The 13256-nt window shown below is 44.1% G+C and overlaps 1 protein-coding gene across 1 annotated transcript in view; it reads left to right on the forward strand.

Moving 5' to 3' along the window:
* Positions 1 to 13256, forward strand: part of ITGA1 (integrin subunit alpha 1) — a 125427-nt gene that overhangs the window by 55860 nt on the left and 56311 nt on the right. The window contains exons 7-9 of the mRNA XM_019532041.1: positions 1259 to 1407; positions 3884 to 4034; positions 9918 to 10083. Coding sequence (XP_019387586.1) covers positions 1259 to 1407; positions 3884 to 4034; positions 9918 to 10083 — 466 coding nt within the window. The remainder of the gene's footprint in view (positions 1 to 1258; positions 1408 to 3883; positions 4035 to 9917; positions 10084 to 13256) is intronic.

Below are 13256 nucleotides of genomic sequence, written 5' to 3' on the forward strand. Positions count from 1 at the left end.
TTTTTTTTTTTTTTGCAGTGGGTATCCTCAGGACCTGTGTGCTGCTTCTAATTCACTATTTCAGTCTTTGCACAATGATTTGACCAACTGAGGTCTTCTTTAGTTTTCTGTCATTGCTTTACTCTAAGGGGGCACCATTTTATTTAAGTTCTATCCTCAGGCACTTGTCAGCCATATAGAAACTATTGCATTGGTTTGACTCCTGCTGGAAGAACAACCCTTTTCTGCATTATGCTGTGGTTCCCATCATGCTAAAGAGCATTGTGATGTTCCTTCCACCCTCATCGTGGGGCCTGAACTTACCAATGCATGGTTACTTCTGATGCAGGCTTAGGATAAATATCTTATTAGATAGAACAGAAAAAAATCTTTTGAAAGCAAAATCCTTTGTATCTATTTTATGTTGATATTTTAGTTCCCTTTTAAGTTGTTTTGTTCTCTTATTGCTCTTGTTTTTTATAATTTATTCTGTTGTCTTATTGCAAGTTACCTTGAGCCTTTATGGGAAGGGTGGCATATAAATCTAATAGACAAAAATATTAGTGCAATGTGTCCTTTTACACCATAAGCCAGTTAGCAACTTAAGGCCCATGGGCTAGATCCAGCCTGTGGATTGGACTTTGGTGCCTTTTTGCTGTAGGGGGCTTCAACTGTGGGCACTTTTTCCATGCTACCACAGGGACAAGTGGCAACGACAGCAAGGTCCTTAAGTCCACCTGCCCTTAACCTGGTATAGGTTGTTCTGACCTGCAGCCAGAAGAAGTTAACTGCCCCTGCCACAGACAGTTGTGCATTGTCACATGCAGAGCTGGTCAAAAAAAGTTGGTGTAAGAATGAGAGAGAACAACTTTCAATATCTTACTGGTTGGAGCACTAACCTAGTCTGGCCTAATTCAGAGTATAATGTTCTTGTTCCAGAGCACTCAAAATCAGAAAGAGCAGGGACTTGAAACTGGATCTGATTTTGTTCTGATGTGGATGAAAACATTTTTTAAAATATTTCACTCAAAACATTTCATGGATATATTTTAAAATCTCATTATGTTTCACAAAACCAACTTGTTATGTTCTAAGTGGCCCTATTTCCATGCTAATTAGGTACTGCTATTAGGTGAAATTCACCCCACATGAGTAGGCTTTGCACAGCCCTTGATCTGGTCTTCCACACTGGAGTGAATTTCATCCACTGAGAGAAACTAACAGTTTCAGAAATGTTCTTTATTGAAGGCTGTTTTTTAACAGATGTTGGGTGTTTCAGGTTGGCATTGTTCAGTATGGACAAACTGTCGTCCATGAATTTTACCTCAATACATACTCAACAACAGAAGATGTACAGAAAGCAGCCAAGAAAATAGTTCAGAGGGGTGGTACCCAAACTATGACAGCACTTGGAATAGATACAGCAAGGTATGTGCATATGATATTGTCAACTAGGGAAGAAAATGAAAATAGATAACTCTTTGTGTAGATTTGATTTTATAAAGTGAAAATTAGGGGAAGCTTATATCTGGGTCCTATTTGTCTGAACCAACAAAGCTTTATAGGAAAAGGAGGATAAAAAATCTTTGTTCAGCCTCTAGAAAAATTATAATTGGAATGGCATCCATCACTAGTTTGGTGGAAAATCAGTTAACTGGTGAAGAATGGACACATTGGACAAACTCCTAATCGAAAGCGAGATGTGAAGAAATGTTTAATATCCAGGCTTAGTAGTCAAGACTTAATTTGCCTTTTAAAGTCTTATTTGAAACAAACTTCTGCACAGTAAATTATAGGGCTTGTAGTGTTACTTTTTCTTCCTCAGAAGGCTGTAGTGCTATATTGAATCAAGGATTTGTATCCACACATCTTGAAATGAAGATAGGAGGAAGAGACTTTTTTGATATATAGATCTCACCTATAATGGCACCTAAGTGTGCTCTTATTTTTGAGTGTGACAATCCCTTTTAGGTTTCTCTTTCTGTATGTTTAATACAGCTATATACTATAATTAATTATCTCTACAACATGTAGAACTGTATTTTCTATATGTTTGGAATTTTCATGTTTAATTATTCCTATAGTCCTGTGTTTAAATGTTGCCTTTACTTACTTTTGTCTTTCTCCTCTCTCATTTTGTGAAGAATAAAAAGGAAATTTGGGTAAAAAGGTCTGAGCTGAATACTGGTGCTAAGGGATTTTCGTCTATGTCTATCTCCCCCTTGTGTCTCCCCACAGATTAATGTACCAGTATCTTCTATACTCTTCCTGAGGTCAGCTCCTAGCCCAGCCTCATCTGCTTTATTTGTTCAAATGTATTTAATGATCTTACTATATAACAAAATCCCTTTTGACAATGCAATTTGTTACAAGACCTTGTTCTTTTCTTTATCTTCTCCAGACCTCATCCATCATTATATTGTAGGGGTCAGGATCAAAGCTTTCCAATAGGAAAAGAGAAACCTAGCCTCAGTTCATAAACCTAGCAGTAGCAGCTGCTCTACTTCTTCCAGTCTGCAAGGGGAGTGGCAGGGAAAGACTCCTTACACCTTCTCCAGGCCAGGGACCTCTGGGCTGGGGAATGGGTGGAGAGAAGCTTCCTCTGCTTTGCTCTGGTCTTCAGTCTGGGAGGGGAGTGAAGCAGAGGGACAAAACTCACAGCCAGACCAATTAATCATTGGTTTGGCAAAGAGGTAGAGAGCAGCAGTGACTGCTTCCCTCTCCTTACAGACCAGTCTGGGAGGAGAATGTAGCGGCGGGGCAATTCCCCAAATGGGACAGTCGCTGAGCCTATTCCCCAAACAGGGCAGTCTGGGCTCTGGAGCTGAGGTGCGGAGCAGCAATGGCCCTGTGCTGGTAAAGTCCAGCACTAATGCCAGTCTGCAAAAGAGTCTTCCCCGTTCTGGAGAAAAGGAGGGGAGTGGAAGCTGCTCCACTCTCTTTCTGGATATCTCTCCTGGAGAGGGAATGTTTCCTCAGGAAAAATTGAATGAATGCTTGTATGGTCATAATTTCTAGTGAAAAAGCAGAGATTCTTCCAGTAGAAACATAGTGCAGGTACATGGCCAGTGTCTGTCTTCACCCAGTCATTTTATGCTAGTCTTATTACCATGAATCTTGACTTATTCCAATTATCTTATGTTGAATGACCTTTCCACAGTAATGCATCTTTGGTGCAAACAAAATGCCAACTTTTGGGGGGGAGTTTTGTTTGTTTGTTTGTTTGTTTGTTTTTCCCATGGGAATTTCAATATAAGAAACCAGAGGGGTTTCTTATAATTGATGTTTGGTCAAAATCAGAGAATGACATACAGCTTTTGCTCTCTATACCACCATCCTCAACTCATACAGCCTGGAGTAGCCACTTACCTGATGTTAAGAGCACATTTCTAGATATGGGAGATGCAAATGCAAGTCCCCAGTCTGAAGCAAGTAGAGCAAGAGCTTTATGGTGGACATCCCCCAGGCCAAGTAACTGCCCTTAGTACCAAGCTATTTGCAGTTCAAGGAATTAGGAAACCCCCTTTTTCTGTGTCTTTTTTATGTGTATTATTGTTTACTTAAAGGAGTGGGGTGGGGAGAAGAAATTCTAAAGACCTTGGTTTCATCCTGATGAGAAACAGGCCAGTTTTTAAAATCCATTTTTTGGATTGAGAAAAGTTCCTGCCCAGTTCGATTTGTTATTGCAAGAGATATCAATTAAGGAATGACAAATGAATCATTGAAAAGCTTTTGACCTCGTAACTTTTATAGCAATGCTAATTCTTGTTAGTAATATTTGAACCTACTTAGCATTTATTCATGTCTTGCTTCTGCTTCTTGGGTGATAACAGGAATTCTAATCTCTGATCCACTGTAAATAACACATTTTACTTTTTTCTTCTCCTTTTCATATTTCTTTCAGGAATGAGTCTTTCACAGAGGCTCATGGTGCACGAAGAGGAGTACAAAAAGTAATGGTTATTGTGACTGATGGGGAATCACATGACAACTACAGATTAGCAGATGTGATTAAGGATTGTGAAAATGAAAATATTCAGCGGTTTGCTATTGCTGTAAGTGAAATGTTACAGGGAAATTGAAATCTTAAAAGCATGTTTCATCTTCTAAATTGTAATGCCTGCTAAAAAGTTTATTTCATAGCATCTTTATGGAGGTATAATCGCTCAGAGAGGAAAGGAAATGAGAAAAGCTTAAAAGAACATAAAAGATTTCTTTCTGATTTTATAACATCAGAAGAAAACAATCAATCTAGCCTCCTGATAATGATGTGTATGTATGTGTGTGGGTTGGTATGTATGGGTGGTAGGCGTAAGGGGAAGGGAATAGTGTAAAATGCATTTGTTAAGAGGAAGAGTAAATGTAGTGGATTAGTCTAAAACATCCCAGCAACCTGCAGAAAAGATGCTGTCAGCTACTATGTTTTTCTTTTAAAAAGTAGGTCTTAATCAGTTTATTCTCTACTGATCTATGCTGTTAAGATCCTGAAGTTGCCTCTTTAGTAGGAGGCAAACCCAGTAATTCAATGGGAGAATGAAAATAAAACTCTGAAACTTTATTCCTTATGTGGAACTATTTCATGTAGTATGAAAAAAGAATGTTAAATAATGTATTTGCTGTGAACTATTTGCTGTTAGAATTAGTCTCATTTCATTTAACTAGATATTTTTAAAATCTTGTTTTTTCCCTTTGTTCATTATTATGTCCTCTCTTTATGGTTCCCAAAAGAGCACCCTCAGTTGGCTTGCTTCCAAGTTTTGTATCCAATCCAAAACTGATTGAGGTAGTATATGCTTTTAATTTTTCCTCCACCTCTAATTATAAATAGTGCTTTTAGGGCATATTGTAACTACATCAAACAACTCATACAAACTATTTAAATATTAAACACTGATGCATCTAGGCTTGGAATCATGAGTTTTCAAAATGGATATCATCTTTGGTTTTCTGCTATCAGGTTTTTTTCTATTTTTAAGTTGCATCTATTAACACATGAAATTTTGGAAGTCTCCTTCAGTCAAGAATTCGCCTCAGGGAACTGTAATTTGTCAGAAGTCCTCAGGGAACTGTAATTTGTAGATAATGATGGGTTTTACTACAGTTAAGACTTAGATCTGGAACTGAACTTTCCCTGTGGCAAAGGGTATAAGAATCCAGAGGTTTGTTTCTGATTCATCTTGCAAACAATCTATAAGTAGGTTTACCATACATCTGGGTTTTCTGGACATGTCCTCTTTTTGGGTCCTCCCATCTTCATCCAGGCAGTTTTTTAAAAATATCAACAAATGTCTGGGATTTTGCTCGGCCTCTGCTCACATTAAAGTTTTTCCTGGCACTTCCCAGCTTGCCCCAGCAAAGAGCTGCTTGGCACTGAGGAGAGCGGGGTGGGGGCGGGAGATTGGAGGCAGGGCCCACACAGCACTGGGGCTGCAGCAGGGCAGGGGAGGTGGGGGAGGCGCCTGCCCCTCCAGCAGGGAAAGGGGGTGCAGGGGCATTTTGGGGCAGCTAGGACCTGCATGGCTGGGCCAATGCCCGTGCTCATCAGGGTGGGGCAGCCAGGAAGCACTACAAGACTGGGAGGAGTAGAGGGCTATGGTTTGGGAATGAGGGGCATCAGCAGGGCTGGGGGGGTGGGCTGTGGATCGGGAGTGAGGGGCACTGGCAGCACCTGAGGGGGCAGAGGGCTGCAGGCCAGGAGTGAGCAGGCATGGCAGGGCTGTGGGGGCTGTGGCTTGGGAATGAGGGGCACTGTGGGGAGTGGGGGACTATGGGTTGGGAGCGCATGGAACAGGCAGTGTCAGGGGCTGCATTGGAAGTGAGGTGTATGAACGGGGTTGGGGGGAAAGTGGGTTGGGAGTGAGAGGCACTAGGGTGGTCTGAGAGGCAGGGTACTGTGGGTTAGGAGTAAGTGGCAGCAGCAGGGCTGGAGGGCCTGTGGCTTGGGAGTGATGGGCAGGGGGAGGGCACAGGCATAACACTGTCTCCCCTACAATCATATTACCACCAAACCCCCGCTCCTCTTCTCCCCCAACAGATGTCCTCTTTTTTGAAAATGGAAATATGGTAACCCTATCTAAAAGGTAGTCCACAGGGCAAATTTGCTGAGTTTATTTTACAAAGCTCAGCTAACCATCCTTCACTGTTCTATGCTCCTGAGAGTTAAGGAAGATACCTAATTTGCAGATGAGGCCCATAGGTTTACAGATTTACAGTCTGTGACAAAAGCTGGGAACCAAATTCAGGAACTCAGCTTCCTGGTTCCATGCTGTCTCATTAAAACTCCATGGAAGTGCCCTCTGTTCTTGTGTAGATGTAACCCGGGAACACCCAAGGGTGTGCCCGTCCTCAATTGGAAGGGATAGATGAGGCAGGTGACAGTGCTGTGAGAGGGACACTGGTGATTTGAGCACGGGTCCCTCTTTCCTCTATAGAGTCAACTCCACGCCAATGTTCTTAACTATTTGCAGCTTATTGAATTATAATATACATATTATTTCTTATTTAATATATATATAGGTAAATATTCTAATAGGCAACAAAAGAAAACTTCCCAAAAATATTCTTAGCAATATCTTTTAACAACACCAAATGTATACAGATAAATATTTACAATACGATAAGCCCAAAACCCATTATACCAAACTAACCCAATTCCATAACATTTTGTACAACATATTCATAATTATGATAATTATACAAAATATGAGGCGCAGTTTTACATTATATAAGGTGCGTTTACCCCTGGATCCCAGCTAGCAAGGGGCACTTCCCCTTCTATGGGTCTAGCTGGGAGGGAAACTTCCACCTGGGGCTTCCCTCTGGAGGGTGGGGGGTTGCCTTATTTCTGGAATCCCTTCCCTGGGGGACCCGACTCTACCAGCAACTTACAGTTTTCTTTGAGGAGCCATCAACCAGGCCTCAGAGCCCTCTGCTCAATCAGAGGCCCCACACGCATTGTCTGCGTCACTCCAAGACCTCCCCTCCTGGCCCTGTGCCCCACTTTGGGCACCAAGTGTTCTTCCAGCTCTCATGGCAGGGACTCTAGCCACTGCTGGCTGGGTTTACCTAGCTTTATGCCTAGGTCTCCCCTTTCCCAGGCCCTGCTCTAGGCTCCGGGGCTCTTTTAGTTCTTTGGCCAGGCCACACTGCTGGTCTCCAGTTATCTGACTTATGCCGAGGCTAACCTTTTGGCCAGGCCATACTGTGGGGCTCTGGGATTCTGGCTTACACTGGGAATAACCTGAGCAGCCTTAAGCTGCTCCCAGGGCAGCTTCTCCATGTGCCAGACTGCACACTGCTTGGGGCCCAAGCAGCCTCGAGCTGCTCCCAGGGCCAGCTCTCCATGTGCCGGTCTGCACACCGCTCCATCCGGCTCTCTAATGAGGATGCAGGCTCAAGCTGCCTTGATGTAGCTCCCAGAGCCTGAGCCCCATGCACCAGGCTGCACACCACTGGGGCAAAGAAGGGATCCATGGAGGCTCTTCCCTCTCCAATGTCCCTCTCTGTCCCTTGCTTTTATCTACACCAGAGGCTCCACCCCTGAAGTCGGCCAGACCTGCAAAGCGCAGTCTTCAATCAAGTCCAGGGGCTCCTCCCCCCTCCAAGCAGGGGCAGGGCAAGCCTCTCCCAGCTGTTACCTGATTGGTAGAAATGTTCCACCAATCCAAAGTATCCTTCTCCAAGCTGATCTTGCCGGGCAAAAGCAGCAGGCCCTCCACATAGACTTGAACCTAGAGGTTCCTAGCTAGATGGTCTTGCCCTTCCATTCAGGGTCAAACTGATCACAATATTCGGGATCAAGAAGGAATTTTATGCTGTGGTCAGATGGTACAGACTTGCTTTCTGGCTACATAGCAGGGGGTGTGATCCTCTTCTGGGATCTCTTGCGTGTGTTTTTAACAACCTTTGCAGTAATAGGATTTTAGCCACTGTGGCCCCCCTCTTTACCTGTGCCAGGTTAGTGTGTTATGTCTTGTGGTTGTGTCAGTGTTGATTGTATAGTTTTGCTAATAGGTTAGACAATGGATTTGTACAGTTTGGTTTGGATAGGGATGACTCTACCTTGGGCAGGGGTTGAACTAAATGAACTCTCTAGTCCCTTCCATCCCTAATTCTCTATGCTTCTTTGATTTATAGTGCTATATATTTGCATGGCATATAGCAGGGCTGTCTCACTAGTGCTACATGTGGCCCCCCAAATGGTTAGCATGCAGCCTGTTGAGCTCCCAGCATAGCTGCCACTGCTGCCCCACTCCCGTCATGGCACCTGCATTTTTCAGGCTCCCTCACCTTCCTTCAGTTTCTACTTCCTGTCCCTGCTACTGGGGGCAGGGCAACACAGCTGGAGGGGCCAGAGGGTCTGAGTCCCATGCAGAAGGGGTGTGGACTGCTCATGCTGCACGTGTAAAGGAGAGAAGCCAGCCTGACTGCTGTGCAGGTGGCTACATAGCTGCAGGGGACGTGTGCGGCATGGGGATCTAGAAGTGGATCATGCTAAGCTGCCTGTACAATGGGGGAAAGCTCAGGGATGGGGGCAAGCAGCTTTTCGGTCTATTGTCCACATCTCATGCAGCCTCGAGGACTGTGGCCTGTGTCATGTGTGGCCCCAGGCAGCCCCCAGGTTGAATAAGTGGCCCTGGCATATAAAACATAAAAAAAGAGAATTTTTGTCCCAAAAACATATAATCAATGGCCCATCCCACAATGTGATCAGGACTGATATATTCACTTTCACTGAATATACTGAAAGTAGTCATCACATGTAGGATTATTACATACCTTAACTTGGGATGTAATTTGTGAATGCTTGGAACTCTTTTATGCGGGGTGGAAGGTTGAAAGCAACAGACACTGTGCCATGGCTTTGCTTTACTTTATGTGGCTGCTATTTAAGAAAAAGAAAACCTGAGCCATGAGGGCAAATCTGTTTTCATTGAATAACACCTTTGAATAAATTTAGGCTAGAATTTTGAAAAGGGTTTTTATCTATTGGAGGAATTCTGAAATTAGCCTCTTAAGAACAGTCATGAGAGCAAACAATCTAACTGTTTTCAAGATGGAACTTGATAAAGGTATGAAAGGGTTTACAATGTTATGGTTGGACTTGATAACCCTAGCAGTCCCTTCTAACCCTGCATTCCCTACAAGGTGTACAGGAAATTAGTGTGCCTGAATAAACTCCAGGGCAGCTTGCATCAGAGTTTATTGATCCCAGGAGCAGCGTTTACACGTGCTCCCAGGTTTGCAGTATGCTGAGCAGGAGAGGCACAGCCCCAGCTGGCAGGTGGCCGGGGGGTGGGGGTCAGTCTGTCAGCCCAGAGCTGCTCTGGCCTGGTTCAATATGCTGTGGGGGAGGGATATGGCTGAGGCACAAGGGCACTACAGTGCAGGGCTAAGTAGCAGGCAGCTCCCACACTGTAGCACTCTCATGCCCCAGCCAGCCCTGGTCACCATCTACACATCAGTTTTGGTGCACTAAATAACTCTGCCTTAAAATAGTACTTGTGTTGGGCATTGCAATCTCACAGTGGAGTTAATTAGTCTACTGCTGCCTAATAGCACCACGCATGTACATGGTGATGCTTTACCATGGAGATAATTAGTCAACTCTGCAGTAAAGTGCACATGTAGATGCCCCCAAAATGACCTCAAATGGAAATAGATTTTCACTACTGTAGAGGATTTGTTTTTCTCATCTTGTGCTTGTGAGTCTCTTCCTTCAAGAAAGGACTAGAGTTTATGTCAACTTAAAATTTTTAAATTCATGTAACAGTTCATAGTCATAATATATCATTATCTATCAGAAGCAGTTTTCTGACACAATGAAGATAGTGTTTAATGAATTAAGCTAAAGCACTATTTCCCAATGTTCACTGACCAATTTCTGAGGATGTATGGGGTATAAAATGTGTCCTTGATAATTTTTTTTAATATCTTAGATTCTTGGAAGCTACAAAAGAGAAAATTTAAGTCCTGAAAAGCTTTTGGAGGAAATAAAATCAATTGCAAGTGAACCTACCGAAAAGCATTTCTTCAATGTCTCAGATGAATTAGCCCTTGTTACTATTGTTGAAGCACTTGGAGAGAGGATATTTGCCCTGGAAGGTATGAAATTTCTTAATAGTTTAATGCATAACTGAACTATAACTAAAGTAGAGAATAGGAAATCTACTCATCACTTATTTTGTGATATATTGTACCCGGTATAATACAATGTTATAAAAGATTTTCGAACATTCTAGTCATACAGTTGACTTACAAGACACATTAATAAAGGTATATGATGACATAAAACGTGCTTTGAAGTCAGAGTACATGAAAACAGTAGACTGGAAAATAAAAGGGAAGGTCACTTCAATAACTATCTTTAGTGGAACTAAACTAAGGCAAGGAACAGAAATTACACATAAACTGGTTTAAGTAACTGGAAACCGATTTAAACCTGTAACAGAACAGAAGTTTTGTACACATAAACCATTTCAAAATGGCCAAAACCAGTTTAAGATATACCTGGATGGATGTAGTATCAGACTTAATTGATTTAGGTTAAACCCATCTATCGAACTTCTGTCCCAGTTCCCCTCCCAACTCAAGTTATCTCGGTGTCCTCCAGTATCCCATGATCCTTTGCACGCCCCCACTGTCTGCTTCACAGAGCCCAACTGGCGCCACCCCTTAGGCTGTCCTGTCACATTGTTGAGACAGCACACCCTCTGGTTCCTAGCCCTGTGTCCTGCTTTTGCCTGCCAGTAGTAGTGGAGGGGGGAGGAGGGAGTGGATGTCCCCTGCCATGCAGGCCTCCCTTGCTTGTTCAGGTAAGGGCAATGAGGCTCAGCCACAGGGCATGGGCCTCTGTGCCCACCCCGGATGCTACTTGGTTCTGCTGACAGTTCGCACACCTCAGCCCTGCTCCTACCTGCCTATGCCAGCTGAGCGTGGCATAGGCATGCAGAGGATGTAAGGGAGTACAGGCTCCCCCCAGCTGGCTTTGCTCAGGTCTGGGGTGACTAGGATCAGGCCCACAGCCTGAGGACTCTGCTTCTCCCTGCCCCCTGTGCCTGGCTCAGCTGACATGGGGAAGCAGGAGCCAGGACTGAGAGCAACACCAGGACTGCCAGCCAAGCTGCCCTTCCCCTCCCCACCTTCCCCGGAGCTGTGCTTGCTTGGTTCTGGGGAAGCGGGGGCAGGGCTTGCAAGGCTTCTGCTACCCCATCCCCTGTGTTCCCAGCACTGAGTGGCTAGGCTGACAGTCCTGGTGTGTGTCCTCAGCCCTGGGTCATGCCTGCTGGTATCTGTTGAGCTGGGCAGTGAGGGGTGGGAAGGAGAAGGACTTAGAGCCTTGCAGGCTATCAGCTGAGCCAGGTGGTGTCAAGGGGGTGGGGGAGCAGAGGCCCATCCCTGCTCCTTCCCACCCCCCCAAGCAAGCACAGTTCAGGGGGTTTCCCCTCTGCCACTGACAGGGGCACTGGTGGTGGGGAGGTAGATAGATAAGGTAATATATGATAATGTGTACATTAATAAAATAGCATATTAATAATGAATCCCTTAGTTTCCCTGGCTTCATTGGCATTTAAAGGGATACAGTCATTTTTGAAGGGTGGTGAAATAGGAGTGCCAAAAATCTGCCACAGACTTCTATGAGAGGAGGATTTCAACCACTGAGTGTTTTAATTTTCACCTAAAAAGTAAAAAACTGCTGGTGTGATCAACCAAGCAATAAATAATCAACAAATCTGACTATTTTATGTTTTTTCTTATCACGTTGTAATATGTAAGTATATCCTAGATGTTGGCTAGTTATTGATTACAAAACTGTATTTTGCTCCATAAGACAGTTGAGCTAAACCGCAGAGCTGAGACAGACTATATTTTTTTCCTTTGGAAATAAACATGAAATGCAGGCTATTAGTGTAAAACATCCTAAAGTAATGATGTCTGTCCACATCCTCCAATGAAATTAAGCAACAGTCTGCATGTTTCAAATCTGCTAGTAGCAACAGAACAGAAACTTGTTTGTTCATTTTAAATTATGGTCATTCTGAAACGATTAAGCTACCATGCAGCAAAACATCTGCATATACTATGTACATTTCAACATCTGATTTCTCGAAATACTTGAAATAGGATTGTTTATGACTTGATTAAAAGACATTGTTGATTTGACTGTTGAGAAACAAATGCTCAAATCATGGGCAGTAAGCAGAATGAACTCACCCTCCTGCTAGCTAGCAAAAACCCAGACCTAGTGGGAATCACGGAAACCTGGTGGGATTCTACCCATGACTGGGCAGTGGACATCGAGTGCTACAGGATGTACAGGAAAGACAGAGCAGGGAAAAAGTGGGGAGGGTGTAGTGCTCTATGTCAAAGAGCAATACACATGCTTAATGATAAGAATGGGGTCAGAGGAGGGGGAAAATGAGGTACTCTGATTCATAGATATTAGGGCTGGAAGGGACCTTGGAAGATTGAGTCCAGCCCCCCGCCCGAAGGGCAGGAAGTCAGCTGGGGTCATAGGATCCCAGCAAGATAAGCATCCAATTTTTTCTTGAAGGTGTTCAATGTAGGTGCTTGAACCACTTCCGATGGCAGGCTGTTCCAGAACTTGGGGGCTCGGACAGTAAAGAAATTCTTCCTGATGTCCAGCCTGAAGTGGTCTTGCAGTAGTTTATAACTGTTCGACCTTGTCATCCCAACTGGGCACTCTGGTGAACAAATGTTCCCCCAGATACTGGTGATCACCCGTGGTAAACTTATAGGTGGCCATCAGATCAGCCCTGAGCCTGTGCTTTTCCAGGCTAAAGAGCCCCATAAATCTCAGCCTGTCATCGTAAGGTCTGTTTTCCTGACCTCTGATCATGCGCATGGCTCTTCTCTGGACTCTCTCAAGCTTCTCCACATCCTTTTTGAATTGTGGAGCCCAAAACTGGACACAGTAGTCCAGCTGCGGCCTCGCCAAGTTTGAGTACAAGGGGAGAATGATGTCCCAGGATTTGCTTGAGAAGCATCTATGGATGCAAGCCAGTGTTTTGGTTGCCTTACTAGCGGCAGTATCACATTGCAGGCTCATGTTCATCTTGTGGTCAATGATGACCCCCAAGTCTCTTTCTTCCATAGTGCGAGCCAGCGTAGCACTGCCAAGCCTATAAGCATGCTGCAGGTTTTTCCTCCCAAGGTGGAGGACCTTGCATTTTTCAGTGTTAAACACTGTCAGGTTCTCATCCGCCCATTTGCTGAGCCTGTCCAGGTCAGTCTGGATCACCCGCCTTTCATCTGGC

The sequence above is a fragment of the Crocodylus porosus genome, unplaced genomic scaffold, assembly GCF_001723895.1.
Source record: "Crocodylus porosus isolate Cpor-Errol unplaced genomic scaffold, CroPor_comp1, whole genome shotgun sequence".
In the NCBI taxonomy this organism is placed as follows: domain Eukaryota; kingdom Metazoa; phylum Chordata; order Crocodylia; family Crocodylidae; genus Crocodylus; species Crocodylus porosus.